This window comes from Carcharhinus amblyrhynchos, chromosome 1, assembly GCF_965287045.1.
Source record: "Carcharhinus amblyrhynchos chromosome 1, sCarAmb.v2.hapA, whole genome shotgun sequence".
Classification (NCBI taxonomy): Eukaryota; Metazoa; Chordata; class Chondrichthyes; order Carcharhiniformes; family Carcharhinidae; genus Carcharhinus; species Carcharhinus amblyrhynchos.
In genome coordinates, this window is record NC_137324.1 from 49,999,662 (window position 1) to 50,026,199 (window position 26,538).

The following is a 26,538-nucleotide window of genomic DNA, read 5'->3' on the forward strand; positions in this document are numbered from 1 at the left end:
TTCTTACTACGAAAGTGCTTTAAACTTATTTAAACAGGTTTTTAACAGGTAATTTCTTATGGTAGAAAGCAAGGTAGAAAGAGAGGCAATACCAGAGAACAGGGGCTCGACAATGGAATGCACAACCATCAACAGTGAAACAAATAAAATCATGGATGTTCAAAAAGTCACAATTAGATAAGTGCCCATATCTCAGAAGATTACAGAGTTGGAAAAATTACAGGAAAGGGGAGAGGCAGCTATAGAAAAAAGCACTCCATGAGGGATTTTAAATCAAGGATGAGAATTTAAAGTCAAGATGTGGTTTGACCAAAAGCCAATGTAAGTTATGGAGCACAAAGTAGAAATTTAGGTGGGGGATTTGTTCAGGCAGCAATTAACTTCACATCATGTCAATGTGAGCATCACTGTACAATTACAAAGAGCTTCATCTGAGGACCTGCATAAAAGCCCGCAATGCAATATTTATAGCTGAATGTAAATAACAGGCCAAGTGTACAGCAATATAAGAATTTTAGTCAGAATTAGGCATTAACAGAGTTGCCAAAAAACCTCTTACCATTCAATTTTAAAACAAGACAGACTAATCAGAACTTTACATTCACTGCTAAAGCAGGAAACTAGGTCAAAGGATGGGGCAGCACAGTGGTTAGCACTGCTGCCTCACAGTGCCAGGAACCAGAAAAGTTCAAAGACTACTAGAATCATACAGTACAGGATGTGGCGATTCAGTCCAAGGTTACGGGCCCCAATAACATCCAAGCAAGGCCTGCGCCCCAAAATTAACTGTGTCCTAAGTTAAGCTGTTCTCATACTGATAAAACATTAGAGTCTTCTCAATTAGTTATTGGGGGGGTTGTCTCAGCTCAGCTGGCTGGACAGTTGGTTAGTGATGAAGAGTGATGCCAACAGCACAGGTTCAATTCCCATGCTGGCTGAGGTTGTTCACAAAGGCCCACCTTCCCATCTATGCCCTTCACCTAAGGTGTGGTAATCACCTGATTAAATCACCACCAGTCTTCTCCATCAAAAGAGAGCAGCCTTTGGTCATTTGGATTATAGCAACTATATACTTTAACTTTCTTAATGACCTTCCCTCCATCATGCGGTCAGGAATAGGGCTGTTTACTGAGGAAGAGTCAATGTTCAGCTCCATTCATAATTCCTGAGATAATGAAACAATCCCTGCTCCCATTCACCCAAACGTGGGTGAGCTCATTAACTATTATTATTGAATCCTTAACTATGAACATTCTGGAGACTACTCCTCACCAGAAACTGATCTGGACCAGCCAATTAAATACTGCAGTTACTAAAGCAGGTCAGAAGATGTGTAGTCTATGACAAGTGACTTATCTCCTGGCTCCCCAAACTCTCTCCTTCACCTACAAGACCCAAGTAGGAGTCTGATGGAACACACCCCTCATTCGATGCAGCTGTAGCAGTAGTTAAATTGTTTAATGTAATCCAGGAAAGAACAATCTGTTTGATTGGCCCGTGGATTGCTCGAGGTGGAGTTGTTCAGCTTTCTGGTACTAAAGTGCCTACTGTCTACAAGATGCACTATATCAAATCATGAAGATTTCATCAACGAAACCTCCCAAATCTGCTATTAAAAGGACAACAGTAAAAGATGCAAAGGAAATACCACCATATCCAGGTGACAAACCATCTGAACTTTGACATACAGCACCTGCTATCCCCTCATTGTCAATGAGTCAACATCCTCACTTTGTGATGAGCAGCAAACTTCACCACAAGGATTTTAGAAGTTTAGGAAGACACAACCCTCTGAAGACCAACAGCAATAAATACCAGCATGTCAGCATCATCCTAATCCAAATAATTTAAGAAGCATATTTACTCAATAAAAATCTCACCATGAATTTGACTACCTCACACTTGTGCAGCGCCTAACTTCCGGATCCATTTTCTTTAAACTTTCATCTCATGGCTATAACACTAATCATCTTCATTACGAAGAGTCCTGATCCAGAAGCTGCAAGATAACTTTACGTAACTATTTGATGCAATGACTACCCCAACCCACAATGGATCAGTCAGCTCCTAATAAATATAAAAGCACTGCTCTTTGCAAGAGGCTGCAATTAATTCATTACAAAGCACTGCACGAGTTTGTCAAAACCATTAGATTTAAGCACTGGTTCAAGTCTCACAGATGCTTTCTCACTAGCCTGTATTTGTTGAACAGTGTGAACATTTACTGTTTCATGATTTTCAAGTAGAATATCATACATTGAACCTAATGGGAACTAAGTTTGGAATTCTATGTATAAAGGCAACATGTGATTTTTGGAGAAAAATTTTTAATCTGTCTATTGTCCAGAACTGCTGTTCACTCCCTCCCAGGTATCGCACCTTTAACATTATAAAACATCCAACAGCATTTCACAAGGCACTTGATAATGAACCATGCAACTAAATATTAGAACAGATAATCTAAAACTAAGCCAAAGAGATATATGTCTTAAAGAGCTTACTAAAGGAGGAGAGAAGTCAAGTGGCAGAAGGGTTAAGGGAAGGAATTCCAGAGCTTGCTTATGGCACAGCTGCCAAGGGGACAGCAACTTAAAATGGTGATGCTTAAGTGTCTTAATAAACAGTAGTTTTTTTTATTATTAAAACGTACTAAGATTCAAATCTATAGAATGGAATAGCATAATATTTCAAACTATAAATATAGATCAGATCAACTTTGGTCTGGTCATCAGGGCCAGGCAACACCAGACTATTTGTGAGCAGCACAGGACAAATCCGAGGGGGAATTTGGTAAGATGTGCATTCTCAAATGCAAATTCAGAAGAAACTTTAAATCTAGTATTTCTTTTTTTAAAAAACACCATTACAAAGCAAAAATCTTATAGTTGGACCAGGAGGCATAATAGGCCTTTGAGACTGCTCCATCCTGCTGAACTGCTTGTGGTCAGAAACCCACTTTCTTGTCTATCCCTCATAACCATTGACTCTCTCATCTATCAAAAATCTATCTAACTCAGCCTCAGATGAATTAAATAGGGAACAGTGGCACAATAGTTAGGATTGCTGCCTCACAGTACCAAAAACCTGGGTTCAATTCCCAAATGGGTCATCGTCTGTGCAGGTTCTGCACATTCTCCCCATGTCTGCATGGGTTTCCTTCCACAGTCCAAAAGACATACTGGTTAGGTGCATTGGCCATGCTAAATTCTCCCTCAGTGTACTCGAACAGGCGCCAGGGTGTGACGATTAGGGGATTTTCATAGTGACTTCATTGCAGTATTTTTCCTCCCACGTTAAAAAGGAGACCGCATTCTTAAATTGTGTCTCCTCCTTCTAGTTTCTCCTTCACAAGAGGAAATATCCCATAGTATTCACCCTGTCAAGTCCCCTCAGGATCTTAATTCCTTCAGTAAGATCACCTCTCAGTCTTCTAAACGCCAGTGGATGAAGGCCAAACACATTCAACCTTTTGACTAAGATATACCCTTCATCCCAGAGTTCACTTAATCTTCTCTGAACTGCTTATACTACAATTATATATTTTTAATCAAATAAGGAGGTCAAAACTGCAAGAGTTCTCCAGTTATGGTCTTACTAAGGTCCTCACAGCTGCAGTAAAACTTCTCTACTTTCACATTCTGTTCATCTTACATTAAAACCAACATTGCATTTGTCGTCTTCATCATTTGCTGTCCTTATAAATCAACTTTGTGATTTGTGTACAAGGGCTCTCACATCCCTTCATACCTCCAAGTTCTGAAATTTCTCAATTAAGTAATAAGATTCTTTTTCATTTTTCCTGCCAAAGCGGATAAGTTCACAATTTTTCCACAAAGCACTCCGTCGACCAATTTTGTGCCCATTCACTTAACCTATGATGTTGAAGTCTGGGGAATACTTAAGCAGTCAAGGGCATTCATCCTCTGATCTTTGGGTAAGCTCCAACGGGGCCTTCAAGACACCCAGCAATACAGAATTGCCAAGCAGAAATTGATAACCAAATTCTGCACACGTGAGGACGGCCTCAACCAGGATCTTGGGTTCACATCCCCACCATTTGTCTGGGCTTGCCAAATCCTACTAACGGTCCTGGCTTGAGACAATTCACAGCTCTTTAACCTGTGATTATCCCGCTCTCCATTCACATTGTCTGCGCCTGTAAAGACTTGATTACTTGTAAAGACTCTATTTCGAACCATGATCTTGCAATTGGGTCTCTGACTATTCATCCCATGTTGAAGAACCCAACTCTCCACACATCTGAGAAAAGAACAGCATTCCAAGAGCTCGTGATTCCAAATAAACCTGTTCGAATTTAACATGGAGTTCAGACTTCTTACTGTAACCTATCTACATCCCTTTGCAGATTCTCTACTTCCTCTTGTCAAATAACTTTTCTACCTATCTTAGTGTCATTAGTTACCATAAGATTATTATATTCTTACCTCATTGCCTATTCCTGGTTGGGTCCAGAAAGTATTGCTCCAAGAAACTGTCCTAATTATACAATGAACTCGATCTTCCAGTTGGAATTCACCCAACCTACATGTAGGTTAAAGTCACCCAAGATTATTGCAGCACTTTTCCTACAAGCCCATTTGTGTGTTCCTGTATACTCTGTCATTGAATACAATCATAGAATCCTACAGTGCTGAAGGAGGCTATTCAATCCGTTAAGGCTGCACTGGCAACAATCCCACCCAGGCTCCATCCCCGTAACCCCAGGCATTTACCCTAGCTAGTGTCAGGGGGACTAAGGGGCAATTTAGCATGGCCAATCCACCTAACCCACACATCTTAGATTGTGGGTGAAAACTGGAGCGCCCAGAGGAAACTCGTGCAGACACAGGAAGAATATGCAAGCTCCATGCAGGCACCGACCCAAGCCAGAAATTGAGCCAGCATGCTAACTGCTGTGCCACCATGCTGTCCTACAATGAGATTACTATGAGGGGGCTTACAAACTATTCATGCAAGTGACATCCTGTCTTTTCTATTTCTTATCTTCACTTAAACAGATGTCTTGAACTGAGCCACCATGCAGTCACACTGCTGAATAAAAAAACTGAGTCTAACCCCCTTATTATACTAGATGCTATTCCCATTAGCTCTGCCCTCCCATTGCTTTGGTCAGTTTGTTCATCTAATTTACAGTCCCTGATCTCATCCATTCAAGTTTCAGGAACCTCAAACTTGTTGGACAATTGCAGGGGCTGAGGCTCCTCCACTTTTGGATCCCATTACTTGCCTTACTTGCAGTCACAGCCTCCTAATCCTTGACCATGGACCAAATCAGAAAATCCTGTCCTAAGGGGCATGCTTGCCTTCCGGAACAACGAGTCCGGTAACTTTCCCCCATCACCGCAGTGTCTGTAGCTCAGCCCCTTTTGTCTCCAATCCGATGCTCTTCGAGCCACTGATACTTAGTGTACATATGGTTGTCTTGCAATACACTAGCATCCACAACACATTTGTCCTGCCATGTTTAGTAAGATTCAACTGATTTTTTTTCTTGATTAATTAATAAATGCTACCACTCTGAATAAGCTTTTTGCCACTTTTGAATTCTGTGTGGGTGCATCTATCCACTCTCCTCAGTCTGCACTTTTTATTTGAACTCTGGGTCACTTCCCAATCACAAATATAAATGGTATCAAAATAGGTTACCCACACCAAGCAGCGTAGGTAGACACACACTGGTCCAGTATAGCATGTGTGCAATACTGTAGATTGTTGATTATGCTACTTCTAACATAGGTAAGCAAGCTGTCCAAATGAGTAACATTGGGCGAGGAGACAGCGAACAGACTTTGAATAGTTGCACATTGCTGATCAATTATTCTTGTTGATCTCATATTGATCCATGTAATTTGTCAGTTTACATCAGTGGATGAATCAAGGCGCTAACTGCTTGGTCACTTAAACAGCCATACAGCATTTTTGAACTGTTGCAATATCTTTAAAACTTCATAATTAACTTATGAATTCCAGAGTCATAACTAACTAAATTATTCAAAAACTTAGAGATGAGTATCATGAATGTGCTGCAATGATACACAAGGCAAGCTCAAGAACTAAAAATTGAACTCTCTTATTGCAAATACACATTATAGTTCAATTGAACAATAATTAGCAAGCACAGCAGTACACCCAAGGATCGATATGCAACAGCAAAGCCATGGTCTAAAACAAATTCATCATTAGCAGACAAACGCAAGAAATTTTGGTTGGGGGAAAATCAGGTTTGACGGTCAAAACATACCTGATTAAATTATTTGAAGTTGAAGGTTTCAACAAATTTCTGGAACAAGTGTATCCTCAAGCAACCTGCTGAGCAGTTGAACGTTGAGTCTCCTTGGTACATTCTGCTAAGATTTACTGACTGTGGCAGTCTCACTCGTGTCAATTCAACAAACCTGATCTCACCATTTATTTTAAATGGCGATGGGGGGAGACTTGGTTATGAGCTCAATTTTTTTTCCTACATATCCAGCTGGGTGGTTTCACAGAGACTGAGCGTGGAGATGCTGCAGGGGATAATATCGTTAACCATGTTCAAAACTGCTGACAGGCTAAGAAGGGTGAGGAGGGATAATTTACAATTGTCACAGTCATGCAAAAATGTCATCTGAGACGTTACGAAGAGCTATTTCAGTACAGTGGTAGTGGGAAAAACCAGATTGGAGTGATTCAAACATTGAGTTCCAGGAAAGATGGGCACAGCTATAGGAGGTGAAGCACTACAGAGGCTGCAGGAGATTGCAGACAAAGTAAACAACGAGGCCATGGAGAGATTTGAAAGTGAAGATGAAAACAAAGCATTACTGGAAAATTTGCTGATGTAGGTCAAAGAGCACATTCAAAGGTGATAGGCAAACAGATCTTGATGCAAATGAAAGAGTTTTTGGCTGAACTATCTTGAGGACACAATTCCAAATTGCATCCTGTTTTGGGCATGCAATGCTCTTTTTTCATCCCTAGATCAATACTCTGGTGTTACTTACTGCAACAATATAAAGTACAACAATGGTCCAACAAGTCCCACCACCTTCTCGGGAAAACTTTGGTTAGGCAACAAGTGTGCCCTTCCCAGTGCAATCTATCCCCTAAACACAAGTTAAAAGCTAAATTGAACTAAGAATTTTTTTTTAAATGCTGGCTGAGTTTAAAGAACAAATATATTCCTTAAATTTCTCATGTCAGAGTAATAGCGTATCAAAAAGAAATGCAAACCAAACCATTGAGAGTTGGGCAAAGTTTGCTATTCCCAAAGAAACGCAGAAGGTGCCCATACAAAACTGTTTATTAGAACAAACTGCTACAGTTGCTTACAAATGTTATGATCCTAGAAAGGTATCTGAAGTTTAAGTTAAAAATTTTACTGTAACAAACTAAAAGCAACATAGAATAAACATTAGAGTATTAGTTGGCTCCTTGGAAAACTACAGAGAAGTTAACCCTTAAGGTTTTAACTCAACCAATAGCCTCATGCTGCATAAACAAACATCACAGAACATGCTCCACAGGACTACACAGTCTTGATGGTCTGCAATCACTCCATCTCTAGGACCAACATTAGGAAAATTAATCAATACGATCCATATAAGAAACAGGATTTCAGGTGGAATAGGGACGGTTAAAATCCTGAATGTGCATAAGAAACACTGCGAGCAAATCCTCATTTAAATGTTGCCTTAAGTGACGTTTCACTTTAATCTAAGTTAATGGAGCCTGTAATTTAATTGACTGCCTCAAGATTTGTTTCAACATCATGCGGCTTGATTGGCACCATTTTGGAGCAGCCTGCTCCTGCTCCTCAACACACACGCTCACCCAACCTCCCACTCCCTAACAAATCTTCTCACCATTTCCCTCTCTTGGGCATGCCTAGCTATTCAAGATCCGGATCCTATCTGAAGCCAGAGTTCTGATGTTACTGAAGCGCAAGTCCTGATGGACTTTAAAATACAACCTCTCGCTAGCCGCTTCCCTCTTCTGAACCCTTGCTGAGGGCCCAGAGGAAGATCAACAAGCAGGGGCAATTTGAGCATTCATTTTTGAAATAAAAAAAAAATGGACTGCAGCAGATACAGCTCGGCACTTCAGACTCACATTTGCACAATATTGGGGCTGACTTTAAGTCAGATCCAGAACAGCTAAGTCCAGGAAAGTAAAGCAGCGGGAGGGCAAGTCTGGGAGTGGGAGGTTCAGAGAGGTCATGGTTCTGGGAGGGAGAAGATGCCACAATTCAAAAGTCAGGGAATGGGGAGAGGCCACAATTCGGAGAATCAGGGAATGGGGAGAGGCCACAACTCGGAGCGTTGGAGTGGGAGAGGATCTGCATCAACCAGGAAGATTGCGGAGCACGATTAGCAGCAAGCTCAGGGCACTGCAAGTAGAAGTTACACTCTTCTTTAAAAATAAGCTCAAAAATATGCTTTTTAATATATCAAAGTTGGAATTTAGTGATCTAATATGGAACTTAAATGGATATTTAAACATTATACCCTCTTTTCTGAAAAGGCAGGTCTGACAGAACATAACTACAATTTTAACATGACTCCTCTAGGAACTAATGTTTCACTTTAAAATGTTATTTGCAGGAATGCTACCACAATTTTAAACTGGAACCGTTTGTCTGGCAAAGGCAGAGAGTTACAAAACATTTTGGAAAGAATGATATAACATAGGCCAAATTATCTTCCTCATGAATAATTATCTTCTGATCTTGTGATATTGCATTGCTCAACTGCCAGCTCAACATTCTGCCCTGATTGAAAAAGACTCGCCACAGTTTAGCATTGGCCAAACTAAAGAGATCCTGTTCAACCAGCTCTTTGTTCCACTTTCCTTCCCTGTTGATTCATTCCATGTTTGGTCACTTCACTCCTACTGAAAGTTAATTCTCGACCTTTCCCTGTGATACCTCGGCACATTTTAAAAACATGGTGCGTGTGCAAATTGTTGCATCATGTATACATACAATAAACAGATATAAAACTGAACACATAAACCACTCCACAGTGGATATCTCATGGTGAAAATGGTTGCCAAGGTGATGAGACTGATTCCGTTCAGTATTGCTGCTGATAGAACTTCATCTTATGTTGTTATCAGTATACAAAGAAATGCTCTGTTCTTTGCAAGGAGGAACTGGCAGCTTGTTCATGAATTATATGGACACATGAAGGGTTATCATTTATAACAATTTTAGCAGTTACTCAAAACCTATATTGCAAAGTAAGCTCAAGCAAAAGACATGCACTTGTACAACACCTTTCACAATCGCAGGATATCCCAAACTGCTCTGCAGCCAATGAAGTGCTTCTGAAGCATGGTTGCTGTTGTCTTGTGTGAAATAGACAACCATTTCACACAGCAATTCAATAATGACCAAGTAATCTACTTTCCTGATGTTGGCTCAGGAAAATATATTAGCCGGGGTGCCCCAAAATTATCCTCTGCTCTGAAGCAGTGTCATACCTTCCTTTACATTTAGCCAAAAGGGAACAGACTGAAATAAAAACCAAGTGCAGAAAAACTTAGTAGGTGCGGCAGCATCTGTGGAGAGCGAAACAGCATTAACATTTTGAATCCAGCATGACTCTTATTTGGAACTGGGAAGACAGGACCTTGACGATAGTACCTCTGACAAAACAGCACTCCCTGAACACTGCACTAGAGCATCAACCTAGATATTTGTCTTCAAGTCAATGGAGTGTAGCACCTGACTCAGCATTAAGAATAGAGCTAACTGACACAAATAAACACTGTGATAAGGCATTAGATTAACTGAATGTTATGAACAAATCTATTATGTATGCCTCTACGGGGTGCATAAAGAATCATGAGATAGGCTTGCTAACTTGAACACTGAGTGCTCAAGGTGTGCACTCAGAGTCAGGTCTAAGACGCCCAGCAGGGTCCGACACTAGGGGGAATCAATTGCCAAGGGGTCACCGGATCCACACTCTTAAACTGGCCGTTTGTTTCCCCAAAGTCCAACATACAATACATACACATATCGCACCTCTGCCCCATAAATCCAAAACTTCTCCAACTGAGATATGTACATATATATTTATAAATCATGACTATTTATACAGAGCATCGCAAACTACCACAGTCCCCAGTATAAGTCCCGTCAGATAGTTCACATGGACATAATGAGTCTCGGGGGGGGGGGGGGGGCTTCCTCGTTTCAAGAATCTCTGCCAGAGTCATCATCCAGGATTCTGCAAGGTCATGCTGCTCAACCTTTTTGACAGACAGTAAATGTCATTGATACTGCTTCCTCCCTTGGGGTGGTCAACTCTGATTCTGAGATACTAGGCTTGGGTGACCCCACTGGGGCCACCATGGGCAGTTCCATGATTTGTAGGGCAGCACAGTCGTTAGCACTGCTGCCTCACACTGCCAGGACCCAGGCTCAATTCCCTGCTTGGGTCACTGTCTATGTGTAGTCTTCACGTTCTCCCAGTGCTCGAGTGGGTTTCCTCTGGGTGCTCAGGTTTCCTCCCACAGTCCAAATGTGCTGGCTAGGTGCATTGGCTATGCTGAATTCTCCCTCAGTGTATCCAACAGGCACCCAAGTGCAGCGACTAAGGGATTTTCACAGTAACTTCATTGTAGTTTAATGTTAATGTAAGCCTACTTGTACTGATAAATAAACTTTAAAGTTTTTCCACCTCTGGACAAGGTGCCATGACCAACTGATCTGTATGTTTTCTCCAAACCAGCCTGTGGAGAACAAAGGTCCCACTTGTGCAACAATGGTAAACGATACCCACTTCTCTCCAGAAGTGTAATTCCAGGCCTGAACAAATTTCCCTTTCTGAAAAGTTCTTGAATGTGCACTTCCAATTCTTCTGGCCATCTGTCTCTCTTGGTTCAATTCAAACACATCACAAGTATCCTCCAGCTGCAGCAGTTTGAACATGTTTTCAATTTTTGATTGAACATCAACAAAACCGGGTTGTGGGCACTGGTTGTTGCACGTGGTCTGTTTCAGTACTAACTCAGAAAATTTATTTATCTGCCGCCCTGGCAGCCCCTCCCCTTGTGATACCTTGTGACTCTGAAGTTCTGAACAAATCATTCGTCAGAGCATTCATCACCAGGTGATGCAGTGCCAACCTCACGTCTGATCCCATGGTGCTCCATGTACTCAGTGGAATCTTGTGCCAGAGACTGGGGTCCATTGTCACTGACCACCTGTTCTGGATGGTCAAACATCGAGTTTGTCTGGCATTGACCCCATCAACATGGACTTCTCAGCTATGACCTCCAGCCACGTGGAATGGGCATCCACTACCACTAAAGAACAACTGCCCATCAATCTGCATTAATTGCAAAGTCAATGTTCATTCATTACCACAGCGATTAGGGCCATTCCCGTGGATGAAGAGGCAAAAAGAGTGATACCTTCTGTACCAAAGCGCAGGATTTCACACAATCCCACATTTTCAATTTGTGCATCAACATTTGGCCACCAAAAATAGCTTCTTGCTATTTCTTTCACTCGCACCACCCCCAGGTGCCCTTGGTGCATTGTTCCAGAAACTTTCCTCTTAATGATGGGGAATGATGACTCTCATTCCCCATATTAAACATCCATCCAACACAGGCAACCCCCATCTTTGGGACATACATTGCCAAAACTACCAGTTGACTTAACCGATCATTCCAGGTAGAATTCTGCACCTGGTTAGCAGTTACCAGAACTTTATCTTTCAGTAACCCAAAGTACATTATCTTCAGATTCCAGACGGGTTCATCTTTATCTCCACACAAAGATATCCTGTGCAGAGTGTCCGCATTGCTGTGTTTCTCTGACTGACAGTACCAGATCTCATATGAGAAGGCTGACAGCACCAAGGTCCACTTTTGTAATTGAGCTGCTACCGGATGGTATTCCAGTGTACGGTCCCAAGATGGACGTACGTCAGTCAGAATTTGAAATTCCAACCATGTCGGAAATTATGAACCTTCTTGACACCAAGGAAAATGCCCAAGCCTTCTTTTTCCACCTTGGCATATTTTTCCTTAGCCTTTGTCAACAACCTAGAAGTGAATGTTGTGGGTCTTTTCACCCCATTTGGTATAATACGGGTTAGGACAGGCTCAAACCCATAGGGCGAGGTGTCGCATGCAAGCTGCACTGGTAATTTTAGGTTTACATGAACTAGCACTCTTCAAAGTCTGCTTTACCGCCAGGTAGGCCTTCTTATATTCTTCTGTCCACTTCCACGGCTGTCCTTTCCCCAGCAACCAGTGACTCAGTGTCAACATCATCAGATCCAGAACAAACATACCATAGTAATTATTAAGTCCCACAAGTGACCTAATTTGGGGCACACTGTCTGGTCTTGAGGCTTTCATGATGGCCTCAATCTTCTTAGATGCCTTGTGTAACCCACGGTCATCAATTACATGACCAAGGTATTCAATGGAGTCCTTGAAGAACCCATTTCTCTCTCTCTCAAGACTTGTAGGCCGAGCTCCTGCAGCCTCCAAGGTATTCTCCAGGTTCTTCAAATACTTCTCCTCTTGTTGAACCAGTTATGAAGATACCATCCAGGTAACAATGGATTCCTGTCACTCCACTCAAGATTTGGTCCATGGCCCTATGGAACAGAGCCAGAGCTGGCATCACACCAAAGGGTAGCCGCTCATAGCAAAACAGGCCCCTGTGTGTGACTATCGTTAGCGGCAGTTGTGAATATATCCCATCTGCAGAGAGGCCTGCAACGTGTTTATTTTGGAGGCCACTAATCAGGTCCTCTACGAGAGGAAACGGATATTGGTCCACACACAGGGCTGAGCTTACTGTCATTTTAAATCCTCCAGACTCTCATCAATCCACCTGTTTGCGCAACTGGAACAATTGGGGTGGGCCATTCACTGATGTCACTGGTTTCAGTGCTCCCAGGTCCATCAGGGAGGCAATGGTTCAGCATTCAGTAGATTATTAATCCAGGAATCATGCTCAAATTCTGGGTTTGAATCCTGCTATGGCAGATGGTGGAATTTGAATTCAAGGAAAAAATCTTGAATTAAGGATCTACTGACAACCATGAACCCTTTGTCGATTGCTGGAAAAACCCATCTGGTTCCCTAATGTCATTAAGGAAAGAAAATCTGCATTCCTTACCTGGTCTGGCCTACATGTGATCCCAGAGCCATATTGATGTAGTTGATTCTCAACTGCCCTCCAAGGGCAACCAGGGATGGGCAATAAACGTTGGCCAGCCAGTGAATTGAGTTATAGAGGTTTACAGCATTGGAACAGGATCTTTGGCCCAATTTGCCGCCTTTGTTTTTAAGATGACTAGGCTAGGCCCAATTGCCTGCATTTGGCCCATATCCCTCGATAGTCATCTTACTCATGTAACTATCTAAATGCTTTTTAAAAGGCAAACTTGTACCTACCTCTACCACTGCCTCTGGCAGCTTGTTCCATCCTCTGAAAAAAATGCCTCCCTGGACCCTTTTGTATTTCTCCCCTCTCACCTTAAACCTATGCCCTCGTTTTAGACTTCCCTACCTTTGGGAAAAGATATTGACTATCTACCTGACCTAGGTCCCTCATTATGATCTTCTATAAGATCACCCTTCAGCCTCCTGCGCTCCAGAGAAAAATATCCCAGTCTATCCAGCCTCTCCTTGTAACTCTAACCATCAAGTCCCAGTAGCACGCAAATAAATCTTTTCTACACTCTAATTTAATAATATCTAAAGAACAAAAAAAATTACAGCACAGGAACAGGCCCTTCAGCCCTCCAAGCCTGCACCGACCATGCTGCCCAACTGAATGAAAACCCCCTACCCTTCCAGGAACCATATCCCTCTACTGCCATCCTATTCATGTATTTGTCAAGACGCCCTTCAAAAGTCACTACCGTATCCTCTTCAAATCTTGCTAAATCTTCTCCTCTAGTTTGTCAGATTGCACCAAATTCAAGACAGTGAAGGTCTTGCTCCCTGTGGTACTCAGGAAAACCAGCACTACCAGGTTTTTGCCCAGATTATTTGCTGCTAGATAAGCGCTGAAGCACTCTGTACAAGGTATCCAGCTCTGTCTCTTCATCAAAGAGGCCTAGGCCCCAAATCTGGCTGTCATTTCATTTTTCTGCTGGCATGAATTTTTCCCCACCAAACAAGCATAGGCCCAAAGCTTTACTCCCACCCACAGCCCAAGTCCACTTAGCATCCACTTTCCAAATCCCCTCAGCATCCGCTTCCTCAACACTCCTTCCTCATCCTCAACTGCAGCTGACTCCCCTCAGCTGCTTCTTGCAATGGCTGCTCCCTCAACTATTGAGGTCAACTCTCCTTCCCCACCGCTTTCTACATAAGTCTAGATCCAAAGTCTCTTCTCGCTACTGACAACAGTCGTCTGCAGCCCAAGTCCCCTCAGTGTCCGCTTTCAGTGATGTTTTTGGCCGACTAGCAACTCTCCCTGAACAAACTGTTCTAAATGAAGTAACAGTGGTCGGAACACCCTGCCCATTCTTCACAGGGATGTTGCACTGCGATTCTTTTCCAGAGTCATCCTATGAAGCCCCAGGGGGGCAATGCTTGATCTCCTTCCCTTTTTTCCCCCAGAATGGAATGCCAGCAGAATACATAAACCGTGAAGCAGTCTTGTCACCAGTTATTAGGTATGTTCGTTTGGACTAAGGATGCATAAAGAATCATAAGGTAGGTTTGATAACTTGAACACCTTAACTTGAACACTGGGAGCTCTTTGTTTATCAAACCTACCTTGTGATTCTTAGTTCAAATGAACATACCTAATAACTGGTGACAAGGCTCCTTCACCGTTTATGTATTCTGCTGGCGTTCCATTCTGGCACTCATTCACAGTTAGATCTAACACTGCCCATAGGGTCCCACACGGTAGGAGCTAATTTCCCAGGGTCACTCTGCACCCCAAACCCCAACATACCGTGCACATATATCAGAAATATTTAACCAAAAGCTCGGTCAAGTAGGTTGGTTATCTGATCTGATTTCTCTGAGAGATTCAGGTCGTACTTTGTTTTCATAATGCCCATGAAGCACCTTGACATCTCGTTAAATTAGAAGCACTGTATCAGCAGCAACTTGTATAACAGTAATACCAACCTTAAAATATTATTTTTTTTTTAACTCTGAAGGCAAGTCAAATCACAACAGTAGGAAACTGTTTAATATTTAAACTTGTTATGGGTGTGTTTTCAGAATGCAATTGTAGTATCTGTCCAATTTCAGAAATTTCAACCAGCTTGAAGTTTTATCCTGGTGTCTTCGTTGATGAGAGGAACAAAATAGGGACACAGATGTTTACATAAGTTTACATAAGAAATAGGAGCAAGAGTAGGCCATCTGGCCCTTCGAGCCTGCCCCGCCATTCAATAAGATCATGGCTGATCGGTCGTGGCTCAGTTCCACATTCCCGCCCTTTCCCCATAACCCCTAATCCCTTCTCTTATCAAAAAAAATGTATAACACAACAAACATTATTAAATATAGTTAACCTTTAAATTCCCCACTATGTATCCAAGAAACACCCAGAATTCATAAGAACATAAGAAATAGGAGCAGGAGTAGGCCATCTAGCCCTTTGAGCCTGCCCCGCCATTCAATAAGATCATGGCTGATCTGTCGTGGCTCAGTTCCACTCTCCCGCCCTCTCCCCATAACCCTTAATCCCTTCTCTTATCAAAAACCCATCAACCCGCGTCTTAAAAATATTTAGTGAGGCAGCCTCCACCACTTCAACGGGCAGAGAATTCCAGAGATTCACCACCCTTTGAGTGAAGAAGTTCCTCCTCAACTCCGTTCTAAACCGCCTCCCCTTTATCTTGAGGCTGTGCCCCCTAGTCCTACTGTCTTTTTTGAGCGGGAAGAGTCTCTCCACCTCTATCCTATCCATCTCATTCATCATCTTATACGTCTCGATGAGATCTCCCCTCATTCTTCTAAACTCTAACGAGTACAAGCCTAGTTTATTCAGCCTCTCCTCATAGCTCAACCCCCTCAACTCCAGTATCAGCCTAGTAAACCTCCTCTGCACTCCCTCCAAGGCCAAAATATCTTTGCGCAGGTGCGGCGCCCAAAACTGCACACAGTACTCCAGCTGCGGCCTCACCAATGCCCTATACAGCTGCAGCAAGACCTCCCTACTTTTATATTCAATCCCCCTCGCTATGAAGGCCAGCATCCCATTCGCCTTCCTGACCACCTGCTGCACCTGCAAGCTGGGTTTTTGCGACTCATGCATAAGGACCCCGAGGTCCCTCTGCACCGTCGCTTGCTGCAGCTTTTCGCCCCGTAAGTAAGTGTCCTTCCTACCATTATTCCTACCAAAGTGGACCACCTCACACTTGCCAACATTAAATTCCATTTGCCATTTCCTGGCTCATTCGCCCAGCCTATCTAGATCCTTCTGCAGACTCTCCACACCCTCTGCACAATTTGCCGTTCCCCCAATCTTGGTGTCATCAGCAAATTTTGACACCCTACACTCGGTTCCCTCCTCCAGATCATCTATATAAATGGTAAAAAGCTGAGGCCCCAGCACCGACCCCTGGGGCACTCCACTAGTCACCATCTGCCAATCCGAATAGCACCCGTTGACCCCCACTCTCTGCCAACCAATCCTCTATCCACGCTAACACCCTACCCCCAACTCCATGTCCCTCGACCTTCTGCAATAACCTCTTGAAGTACTTTGTCAAACGCCTACTGAAAATCTAGAAAGACCACATCCACCGGCTCTCCTCTATCCACTGCACTAGACACATCCTCATAGAACTCCAGTAAATTTGTCAGACACGACTTCCCTTTAATGAAACCATGCTGCGTCTGCTCTATCAAGCAATTCCCTTCAAGATGCCTTGCAATTTCCTGCTTAATGACAGATTCTAACATTTTACCTCCACAGACATTAAATTAACCGGCCTATAATTCCCCGCCTTTTGCCTGGCACCCTTCTTAAACAACGGCGTAACATTAGCCGTTTTCCAACCATCCGGCACTTCCCCGGAATCCAGCGACGTCTGGAAAATAACTACCAAGGCATCCACTATCACCTCTGCCATTTCTTTCAGAACCCTCGGATGCATTCCATCCGGTCCTGGAGACTTGTCCACAATCAGCCCCTCCAGTCTGTCGAGCACCGCCTCTCTAGTAACAGTAATGTCATTAAGACCCTCCAGTCCTACCACCTTTCCATCGCTAACACCCGGCAAATTATTCACGTCCTCCTCCGTGAAGACAGAAACAAAAAAGTTATTCAATACCTTAGCCATATCCCCATCCCCTACCACTAGGTCCCCTTTCTCATCCTCTAAAGGACCAACATTCACCCTAGCCAGCCTCTTCCTTTTTATATATTTATAAAAACTCTTGCTATCCTTTTTTATATTAAGCGCTAGCCCAGCTTCATAGTTTCTCCTACCCTTCTTTATCAACTTCTTTCTCAATCTTTGTTGACATTTAAACCTTTCCCAATCCTCTTCTCGCCCACTACTCTTAGCTACTCTAAAGTCCTCCGCTTTTAGTTTAACACTTTCCTTCACCTCCTTCGTTGTCCACGGCTTATTACCTCTCCTCCTACGGTCCTTTTTGACCATCAGAATAAATTTCCGCTGAGCGCCAAGAAAGATCTCCTTAAAGATCCTCCACTGCTCCTCAGCAGACCCTCCCTCCAACGCGCTCCCCCAGTCCACATTCGCCAATTCTTCTCTCATCCTACCGTACTCCCCTCTGTTCAAACAAAGGACGCGTGTCCGGGAACCCACTTTCTCCTCCTCCATCTGCACCAGAAACTCCACCATACAATGATCACTCTCCCCAAGAGGATCCTTCACCACAAGGTCCCTAATTCTACCCGCTTCATTACATAGCACCAGATCCAAGATAGCTCGCTCCCTCGTCGGCTCCAACACACACTGTTCGAGGAAACTATCCCGGCAGCATTCCAAGAACTCCTCCTCGAGCCCACCGCGTCCAACATGGGTCGGCCAATCAGTATGCAGATTGAAATCCCCCATAACTACGGCCGTCCCATTCCTGCACACCGCACTTATTTGCGCGTTAACAGCCTGCCCCACCTCCAGATCATTATTCGGAGGCCTATAGACGACACCCACCAACGTCTTCCTCCCTTTGCTGTTCCTAATCTCCACCCACAACGATTCCACCTTCTGCTCCTTGGCTCCAATATCATCCCTTGCTACCACCGTGATGCTATCCTTAATCAGCAGAGCTACGCACCCCCCTTTTCCCTCCTGCCTATCCCTCCTAAACACTTGATAGCCCTGTACATTCAGCTCCTAGTCCCTGTCACCCTGCAGCCACGTCTCTGTAATGGCCACCAGATCGTATCCGTTTGTGTCGATCTGCGCCACCAGCTCATCCACTTTATTCCGAATGCTTCGTGCATTCAGATAAAGCGCTTTCATCCCAGCCTTCACCTGGACCCTATTTGCCGTAACGCCACCAACCATACTCACGCCCCCTATTCCCTCTATTATTGGGACATCGTCGGCCTCTTCCCTTACCTGTACCCTCTCCTTAACTTTAGACCTCGTAACGTCACCTACCCTCGCACCCTCCCCCCCCCAATTAGTTTAAAGCCCTGCCTACAGTCCTCTTTACTCGATTCGCCAGCACTCTGGTCCCAGCACGGTTCAGACCAACCCCATCCCGCCCGAACAGGTCCCACCTACCCCAATACTGGTGCCAATGCCCCATAAATTCAAACCCATTCCTCCCACACCAATCCCTGAGCCACCCACTCACTTCCTTAATCTTATCAACCTTACGCCTGTCTGCACTCGGTTCAGGCAGTAGCCCAGAGATAACCACCTTGTCGGTTCTACTTTTTAATTCCATTCCCACCTTTTCATACTCCCTCCCCAGATCCTCAGTCCGCATTTTGCTTACGTCGCCGGCACCCACATGTACCACAACGACCGGATTCTCACCCTCCCACTCCAGGTTCCTCTGCAGCCCAGCTGCGACATCCCGTACCCGAGCACCAGGCAGACAACACACCCTTCTGTGCACTTTGTCATTGTGACAAAGGACAGTGTCAATACCCTTCACCCCACTATCCCCAATCACTACTACGTTCCTTTTCCCCCTCTCTTTGCCTATGTCCTGCTGCATCACTGTACCGTGTGCAGTTTGCTCACCAACCTCACCTGCCTCGTTCTCGTCCAGACTGGAAGCAAGAACCTCAAACCTGTTATGCAGATTAAGAGGCTGAGACCTCCGCTCCTCACCCCCCTTCCTCCTCCCAGCAGCCCCCTCTTGTCCCTGACCCTTAGAGTTAGCCAGTCTAGGGGGGGTGGATGTCACTTGCACCCCATTGACAATGGCACCCTCTCTCCCCTTGATGAGCCTCAGTGACTGTAGCTCAGAGGCCAGCTCATCCACCTTGAGCTGAAGCTCCTCCAGCAACCTGCACTTACTGCAGACATGGTCACTGGGATGGACCCTGGGGTCCACCAGTTCCCACATCATACAGAAACCACACATCACATGCCCCTCCATTATTCACTGGAAAGCTGGCTTGGTAGGCTGTAGATCCAGTCCATGAGTCCCTCTGGTTCATCTTCGCGAAGGTGATTCTTGCTGACAGTTTCTTCCTTGATTGCTTCCTTCCTTCTTTCTCTGGCCTGGTCTCAACGGTCTCCCGGTTTTGCTCCCAAGGTGTCTGGCATGCCTATTTTATCCCTGTGACTGTCATGTTTTCCAGCTGCCTTTGGCTTTCTGCCAATGGGGTCTCGGGTTGTCTCAGCACGCAATGGTCTAACTGATGATTTGTTGACAGGACACCTCAGCCCACCCAGACACCTTGGAGTCTGGCCACATCTAGGCTGTGGACAATAGGCCGGTGCATATCAAATAGGAGCAATGATAGTTTGATGGTTCATCTTTAGGGTGGATCCAGATATGCCCAGGCGGCCTGAGTTCTATATATTCAAACTTTGGGCAGGTCTGATTTTCTGCTAATTGCTGGAGCTAACTGTAGTTTTAAATGGAAAGAAGCAGCAGCGCTTTCCTTCCTACCCTTTCTTTTACACATCCCCCACCCCCCTGGAAGCCCCCCCCCACCCCCGCCCGCCCAACCCGCTCACCTCCAATTGTGAAATTTCTGCTTAGGCTACTTGAATAAGAAAACTGCAATTCTGGAAGAAATCGCAACATAAAGATCTCTTTTGAAAGACAAAATGCCCATGAATAAAAACAGAATTGCAATTGACAGTGATCAGACCTCAGCATTCCTTAGAACTGTTCAATAAAAGGACCAGGATCCCATTCTGAAACATCATATAACAATTCCAGTTGAAAAATGTGTTGCATGTGGAACTTTGTTGCTCATCCACGCTTTCATCACCTCCACAATCATGGAGGTGAGGGACAGCGAACATTTGGGAACACTACCACCTGGAGGTACTGCCACCGCACCCCCCCCCCCCCCCCCCCTTCCCTCCCCTCACATCACAAGCCACTCACCATCCTGACTTTAAAATATATCACTATTGCCAAGTCAAAATCCTGGAATTCCCTCCCAGACAGCACTGAGTTTACCTAACCCATCTGGTCTGCAGCAAGGGCAATTGGGGTGGCTAATAAATGCCAGTTATGCCCTCATCACATGAATGAATGGTATTCAAAACATTTCATTTACACATCACTCCACTACTCACTGACTCACAAGGCCTTGTTTTTAAAATTCTCATTCACATATTCAAATCCCATCATAGCCTCATCTCTATTAACAATCTCTACCAGTAAAAACCTTCCAGGAATTCCATGTTCCCCATTACCCTTGCACATTTTTCACTTCCTATGTCCCAACATTGGTGCTGCACTTTCAGGTATCGAGCACATGCGATTCTTAATTCCGTCTTTCTTACCCTTTCTGATGCATTTTAAACATAGCCATTGTCCTAACATCTCCTTCATTGTCTTACCTTTAATTTGTATGCGATGATATCATACTCCAGTGAAGGACCTTAGAATGTTTTAGTACTTTGAAGTGTTGAAACTATTTATTAGTGTCACAAATAGGCTTACATTAACACTGCAATTAAGTTACTGTGAAAACCCCCTCGTCACCACACTCCGGCACCTGTTCGGGTGCACTGAGGGAGAATTTATCATAGCATATCAAATGCTGCATAAATGCAAACTGTTGATATTGAGAACAAGTTCTGACTCAGCTTTGGTGCCACTTCGTGACTGAGTTTCTTGCGATGACTCTGCACCTAGGCTCACAAGCAATTGTCAACTGAACAACGAGTCTAAGAAATGCCGGTTTCCAGTCAAACAACAGTAAAAGAGTCAGTGCCTCAAAATTAGTATCTACTGTTTAAAAATAATACATAACTGCTAAATTATGCATCTAGTGTATTACTTAGAAATTATACCACTGTACAACTAATCTGTAATTCTGCACATCACTCATATGAATATTCACATAGTATCAGTCTTTTATGCCCACAACACTTACATGACGGTTCAATGGTACTACTCAGAAACATAACATCTAATAAATCAGAAGTTTTTTTTTCAAGCTGTGTATTTGTACATTTTGTTTCAAAAAAAAGGAAAAATTTGGAATTTCCACATTTCTCCCTGAAACTACATGCAGTTTCAGACTCAGTGCTGGTGTTCAAAAAAAAATTAAATACCACCACGTTCTTGCTAAAATCTCCTGATTGAAGCAACACAAATAAATATATCAGTTTATCCTAGTTTTAAAATGGAAATGGAGAAGAAGAGTCACCTGTGCCCATTTCACAACCCCTCGTCAGGGCAGATGCCCAGAGGATGTTTGATTCAATTTCATTTATTACTGTCACGTATTAGTATAGAGTAAAACGTATTGTTTCTTGCATGCTATGACAAAGCACGTCATTCATAGAGAAGGAAAGTAGAGAGTGCAGAGTGTAGGGTTACAAAAAGAGTTAGGGTGTAGAGAAAGATCAACTCACTTTCCCCTCATAGTGGAGTCGAGAACTTGGGGCACAGTTTAAAAATATAAGGTTCCCTCATTTAAGACAAAGATGAGAAGAAATTTCTTCACCAAGGGTTATTAACCTTCAGAATTCCCCAGAGAGTAGGAATAAATGGGTCTTTTTTGAAGTGGTAGGCAGTGACTCATGGGGTGAAGCAAGGGTCAGTGTTTGGGCCCTTTGGACCACTGAAAGCAAGCTTGCAGGTGTGTCAAGCATCTGAGAAGGCAAGTGGTACGTTGGCTTTCACTGCAAGAGGACCAGAGTACATGAGTAAAGATATCTTACTGCAATTTTACAAGTCCTTTGTGAGACTGTACAATTGTGAGGGCCTTGGTGAGACCATACCTGAAGTATTATGTGCAATTTCAGTCTCCTTATCCAAGAAAGGGTACACTTGCCATTGAGGGAGTACAGTGAAGATTCACCAGACTAACGTTTTGAGATGGCAGGATTGTAATAAGAGAGCTTGGGTCGACTTGGTCTGTATTCACTACAATTTAGAAGAATGAGGGGGATCCCATCGAAACAAAATTTTGATATGGCTGGACAGACTGCTGGCAGAGATGTTGTTTCCTCTGGCTGGGATGTCTAGAACAAGGGGATCACAGTCTTAGGATGGACCATTTAACACTGAGATGAGGAGAAACTTCTTCACTCAGAAGGTAGCAAACTTGTAGAATTCACTACCACAGAAGGTTGCAGAGGCCAAGTCACTGAAGATAATTAAGACAAAACAGACAGATTACTAATGTCTATAGGTTATTAAGGGATATGGAGAGAGTGCAGCAGTATGGGATTGATATAGAAGATAAACCATGATCATCCTGAATGGCCGAGCAGGTTTGAAGGACTGAATGTTATACTCATGCTTCTATTTTCTATGCCTCTGTATCACTGAATACGTTCAAGGCTGTGTGAGACAATCTTTTGATTGACAAGGAAGTCAAGGATTATGGGAAACCGGCAAGAAAAGTGGAGTTAAGTATTTACAAATTTGGAGGAGTAGGCACTCAACCCCTGAAGTCTACTCGACTATTCAATAAGGTCATGGCTGATCTGACTGCAATTTCAACCATTCAAGATGGTGCTGGAGCTTGGCATATCCTCCATCTTCGACTCTCATTCAATGCTTTTAAAACTGCACTCTTAACTCTTCAATAATGTTCTATTAAGTTGATTTTTTTCTACACTTTTGCTCTAACTTATCATTATATTCTGCACCCTCATTTCCTTCTCCCCTATGTACTTTATGAATGGTATACTTTGTCTACATAGTGCACAAGAAACAATATTTTTCACTGTATACTAATACGTGACAATTATAAATCAAATCCCTGCCTACCCCACTAACCTTTCATCCCTTTGTTAATCAATAACCTAATTCTGCCTTTCAAATATTCAAAGATTCAGCTTCCACTGCCCTTTGAGAAAGGGAATAAGAGTCAGTACCCTCTGAGAAAATAATTCTTCTGGATCTGATTGAATGGTTGAGCAGACTGGAAGGGCCCAATGGCCTTCTCCTGTTCCCAGTGTCCAGACTATGCTCAATCACTTCTTTAACGTTAACACAAACACAATTCACTGACTGATACACAGTTCCCGTGGCCGAACGGGGTGAAAACCGTAACAAAACCACTCTCAACACTTTAGCTTGTTTTAAGTGCCAACACCACAACACAGCAGAGGTGCAGGGTGTCAGCGATGGATAGAAAATAGTTATCCAATTAATTAATAAGTCACCCCCTTCCTCTTTTCGGTTGTAGAGCAACAGAAGTTGAAATCATCAAAAGAGAAAACAAAAATAAGTTCATCTACCCCATAAACAAATAAGTACCCGGAAACTGTTCACGTTTCGTGCCTGGAAAGTAGGATAAATACAGAAAGGGAACAAACGTTTGTGTCGAATGGCTGACAGGCACAGCACCAGCTGGGACTGGCTTTCCTACATTTGACTGTCACCACAGGTTATGGAAACTCTTCAATACTTTATTTACTTATTTAAAATCAAAAAGGGGAGAAGAAAACATATCGTACTCACTTCATCTTCTGAAAGTCCATAAATCGTATCGATTTGCGTCGCCATAGAACCAAAACGGGACAAAGGGAGGGAGAAGGGGAGGGGAGGGGGAAAGTACCACACAAACACACACTGGACAAGCTTTCCGAAAAATACCTGCTCACATACAAAAACAAAACCACTTCCAGAAAGACTGCCCTTCTCAAAGCGCCCTGCAAAGGGGACAAGAATGTGGTGGCGCAACCAGCACACTAAAACATGCACCAAGATTTCCTCCAACAATCAATAGCTTTTCTCTGAAGCAAACACTAATTCGTTGCCTCCAAATCCCTTTGCAGAGAAACTCGGGACATGCGCGCTCGCTACATTGTTGCTTCCACCGCCCATGGTGCAACTAAGCTCGCTCCACTTGACTGACGTCCCGGCTGTTCCAATGGGCAGCGGGCACCGGCCCGCCGCCAGCCAATCGCCCGGCCGGATTCCGCCGCGACGCGGAAGGATGGGCGGGGCACTGGCCTGCCAAGTTAGGTTGAGCGGGAGTTTCCCTAGTTCATGTTACAGATTGTTGCAAGAGGTGAGGGTTCCATTATTTGAGGTTGTCTTCACGTTAGGAGGATTACACATGTCCCAATGCCATCCTTTTCTGTTGAAGGTCTGGAACTGGGGTAGTACATGAAGTTTCCCATTCATAAACTGTGGTTCCAGCTTTTCTCAGCAGTTCGGTTCATTTAAAATTATGTACATATGTAGATATTTTTTATTGTAATTATGTGAAGGCTTTAATTTGAAAAGCCATGTCACTTTTCTATTACTGAAGGTGAGTAGCTATTTTATGCTGCTTACCCACCCCACCCCCACCCCCCCCACCCCCCTTCACTGCTTTCGATCTCTGTTACATTATCTGGACACGGATCTGGACTGGACTCCTGGAGTATTGCGCAAATGGCATAAAATTGCATGCCCTCCATTCGTTAGATGTAGTTTAATTCCATGTTCCTGAAGTCTCATTGCAGTTCAGAGGGATCTGTGAAAATACGATGACAGGATCATTTTATTGTTGCGAATTACTGTGTGATACTGATGCGTGAACGTGGTGGTTATATGCCCGCAGTCTAGACAGCTGCAGTCAATTGTAACGAGTGGTGCAGCCAAGAGGCATTGTGTTTGATGTCTAAAAATGCATGTTACAATGTTTTTAATCAGGAAAAAAACTGGAATAAATGTTAGGGTTAAAGGATAAATAGTTGGAGAATGCAGTGATTTGAAGCACAAACCTTGAGAGACAAGTATCCAATCTAAAATTGAAACCAACTATAGGACGTAGAATAAGTGACACACACACACATGAAACAATGAGTATCTGGTTCTAAACATTTTTTTTAAATGCTGGAAATACTCAGCAGGTAAGAACAGCATCTGTGGAGAATGAAACGGAGCTAACATTAGAAATGTCAGGACTTTCATCAGTATTTCGCAACATTTCCAACATTTTCTGTGTTTTTTTTATGATATCGGCATCCTTTGCTTTTTGTATGTCAGGGACTGTTAACGCATACACAGTGCACTTCACTTCTTCCCAGTCATGTGAGCTCAAAAGTGAGTCACGGGGTGAAATCCCTGTACACAAACTGTGTGGAATTACATTCAGCGGGTGGTCGCTGGAATCGCAAACAGATCTCGGAGCAGTGCCGACTGCGGTTTCACTGGCTTTTTTTTAGCATCTTCACAAATTAAATACTCGAAAAAATGTCAGGGTTAAAGGATAAATATTTGGGGAATGCATCTTCAAATCCTATCATTCAGAGTTCAATTTTCCATTTTAAGTATGCATGCGTCCTATGTTCTCCGTTTTATTTTGTAGACAAGGGAACGGCAAAGGTGTGAATCAAAGGCAGATAAATGGAATTGAATTCATAAATCAGCCATAATCTAATTGAACGGCGGATAGATTCAAAGGACCGATTCCTGTAGCTGAGAAACAATATCGAGTTGAAGTATACAAGGTCATAAATGTCAATTGAATTGCTGCATTTTTGAAGATTTCATTTTTTTGCTGGATACTTTGAAACTGCCCTCAGACTCGTGTCCAAATGCCCATTATTTAGTCGTGAGACCAGGCAGTGAGTGTCAGCAAGTTATTTAACAGTAAGCTGTTCCAGAGTTTGATGTGAGATCCCCAATCTGATTGGAATCAGTCAACCTCGGGTGGTGGAGCGAGTGCCACAACTGGCTTCAGCAGCACTGCACGCAGTCTTTCAAATGTGATGTTTTGAACAGAGGTCCACCATTACATCTTGCCCTGAAATCCAGTATGTCATTAGCATTTACAGTAATGGCATGTTCGAAGGTGCAGCTTTAAGAATATCATGATCTTGAAAATCCGCCCCAGCAAAATTCCTCCTCGTCCACATTGCCAGGCTTTACTGGTTCCAAGTATATTCGCTTCCGTTCAAATTGTTACTTTTTTAACCAAAATATTCCACTCATTAACATTGAATT

At 43.4% G+C, this 26,538-nt stretch overlaps 1 protein-coding gene and 1 pseudogene across 3 annotated transcripts in view; both read right to left on the minus strand.

The window, feature by feature from the left end:
* The window catches only part of LOC145348337 (small ribosomal subunit protein eS7 pseudogene), a 40,319-nt pseudogene extending 25,245 nt beyond the window's left edge, over positions 1–15,074 (minus strand).
* nedd4l (NEDD4 like E3 ubiquitin protein ligase) overlaps positions 1–24,403 on the minus strand; it is a 427,841-nt gene extending 403,438 nt beyond the window's left edge. For 2 of the 3 annotated variants that reach the window (XM_080181803.1, XM_080181795.1), the window contains exon 1: positions 24,061–24,402. In XM_080181803.1, the coding sequence (XP_080037929.1) occupies positions 24,061–24,080 (20 nt within the window). In that variant the 5' untranslated portion in view covers positions 24,081–24,402. Of the gene's footprint in view, positions 1–24,060 lie in introns of all 3 variants that reach the window. The other variant, XM_080181786.1, reaches the window with a different exon arrangement.
* Positions 24,404–26,538: the final 2,135 nt, after the last annotated feature.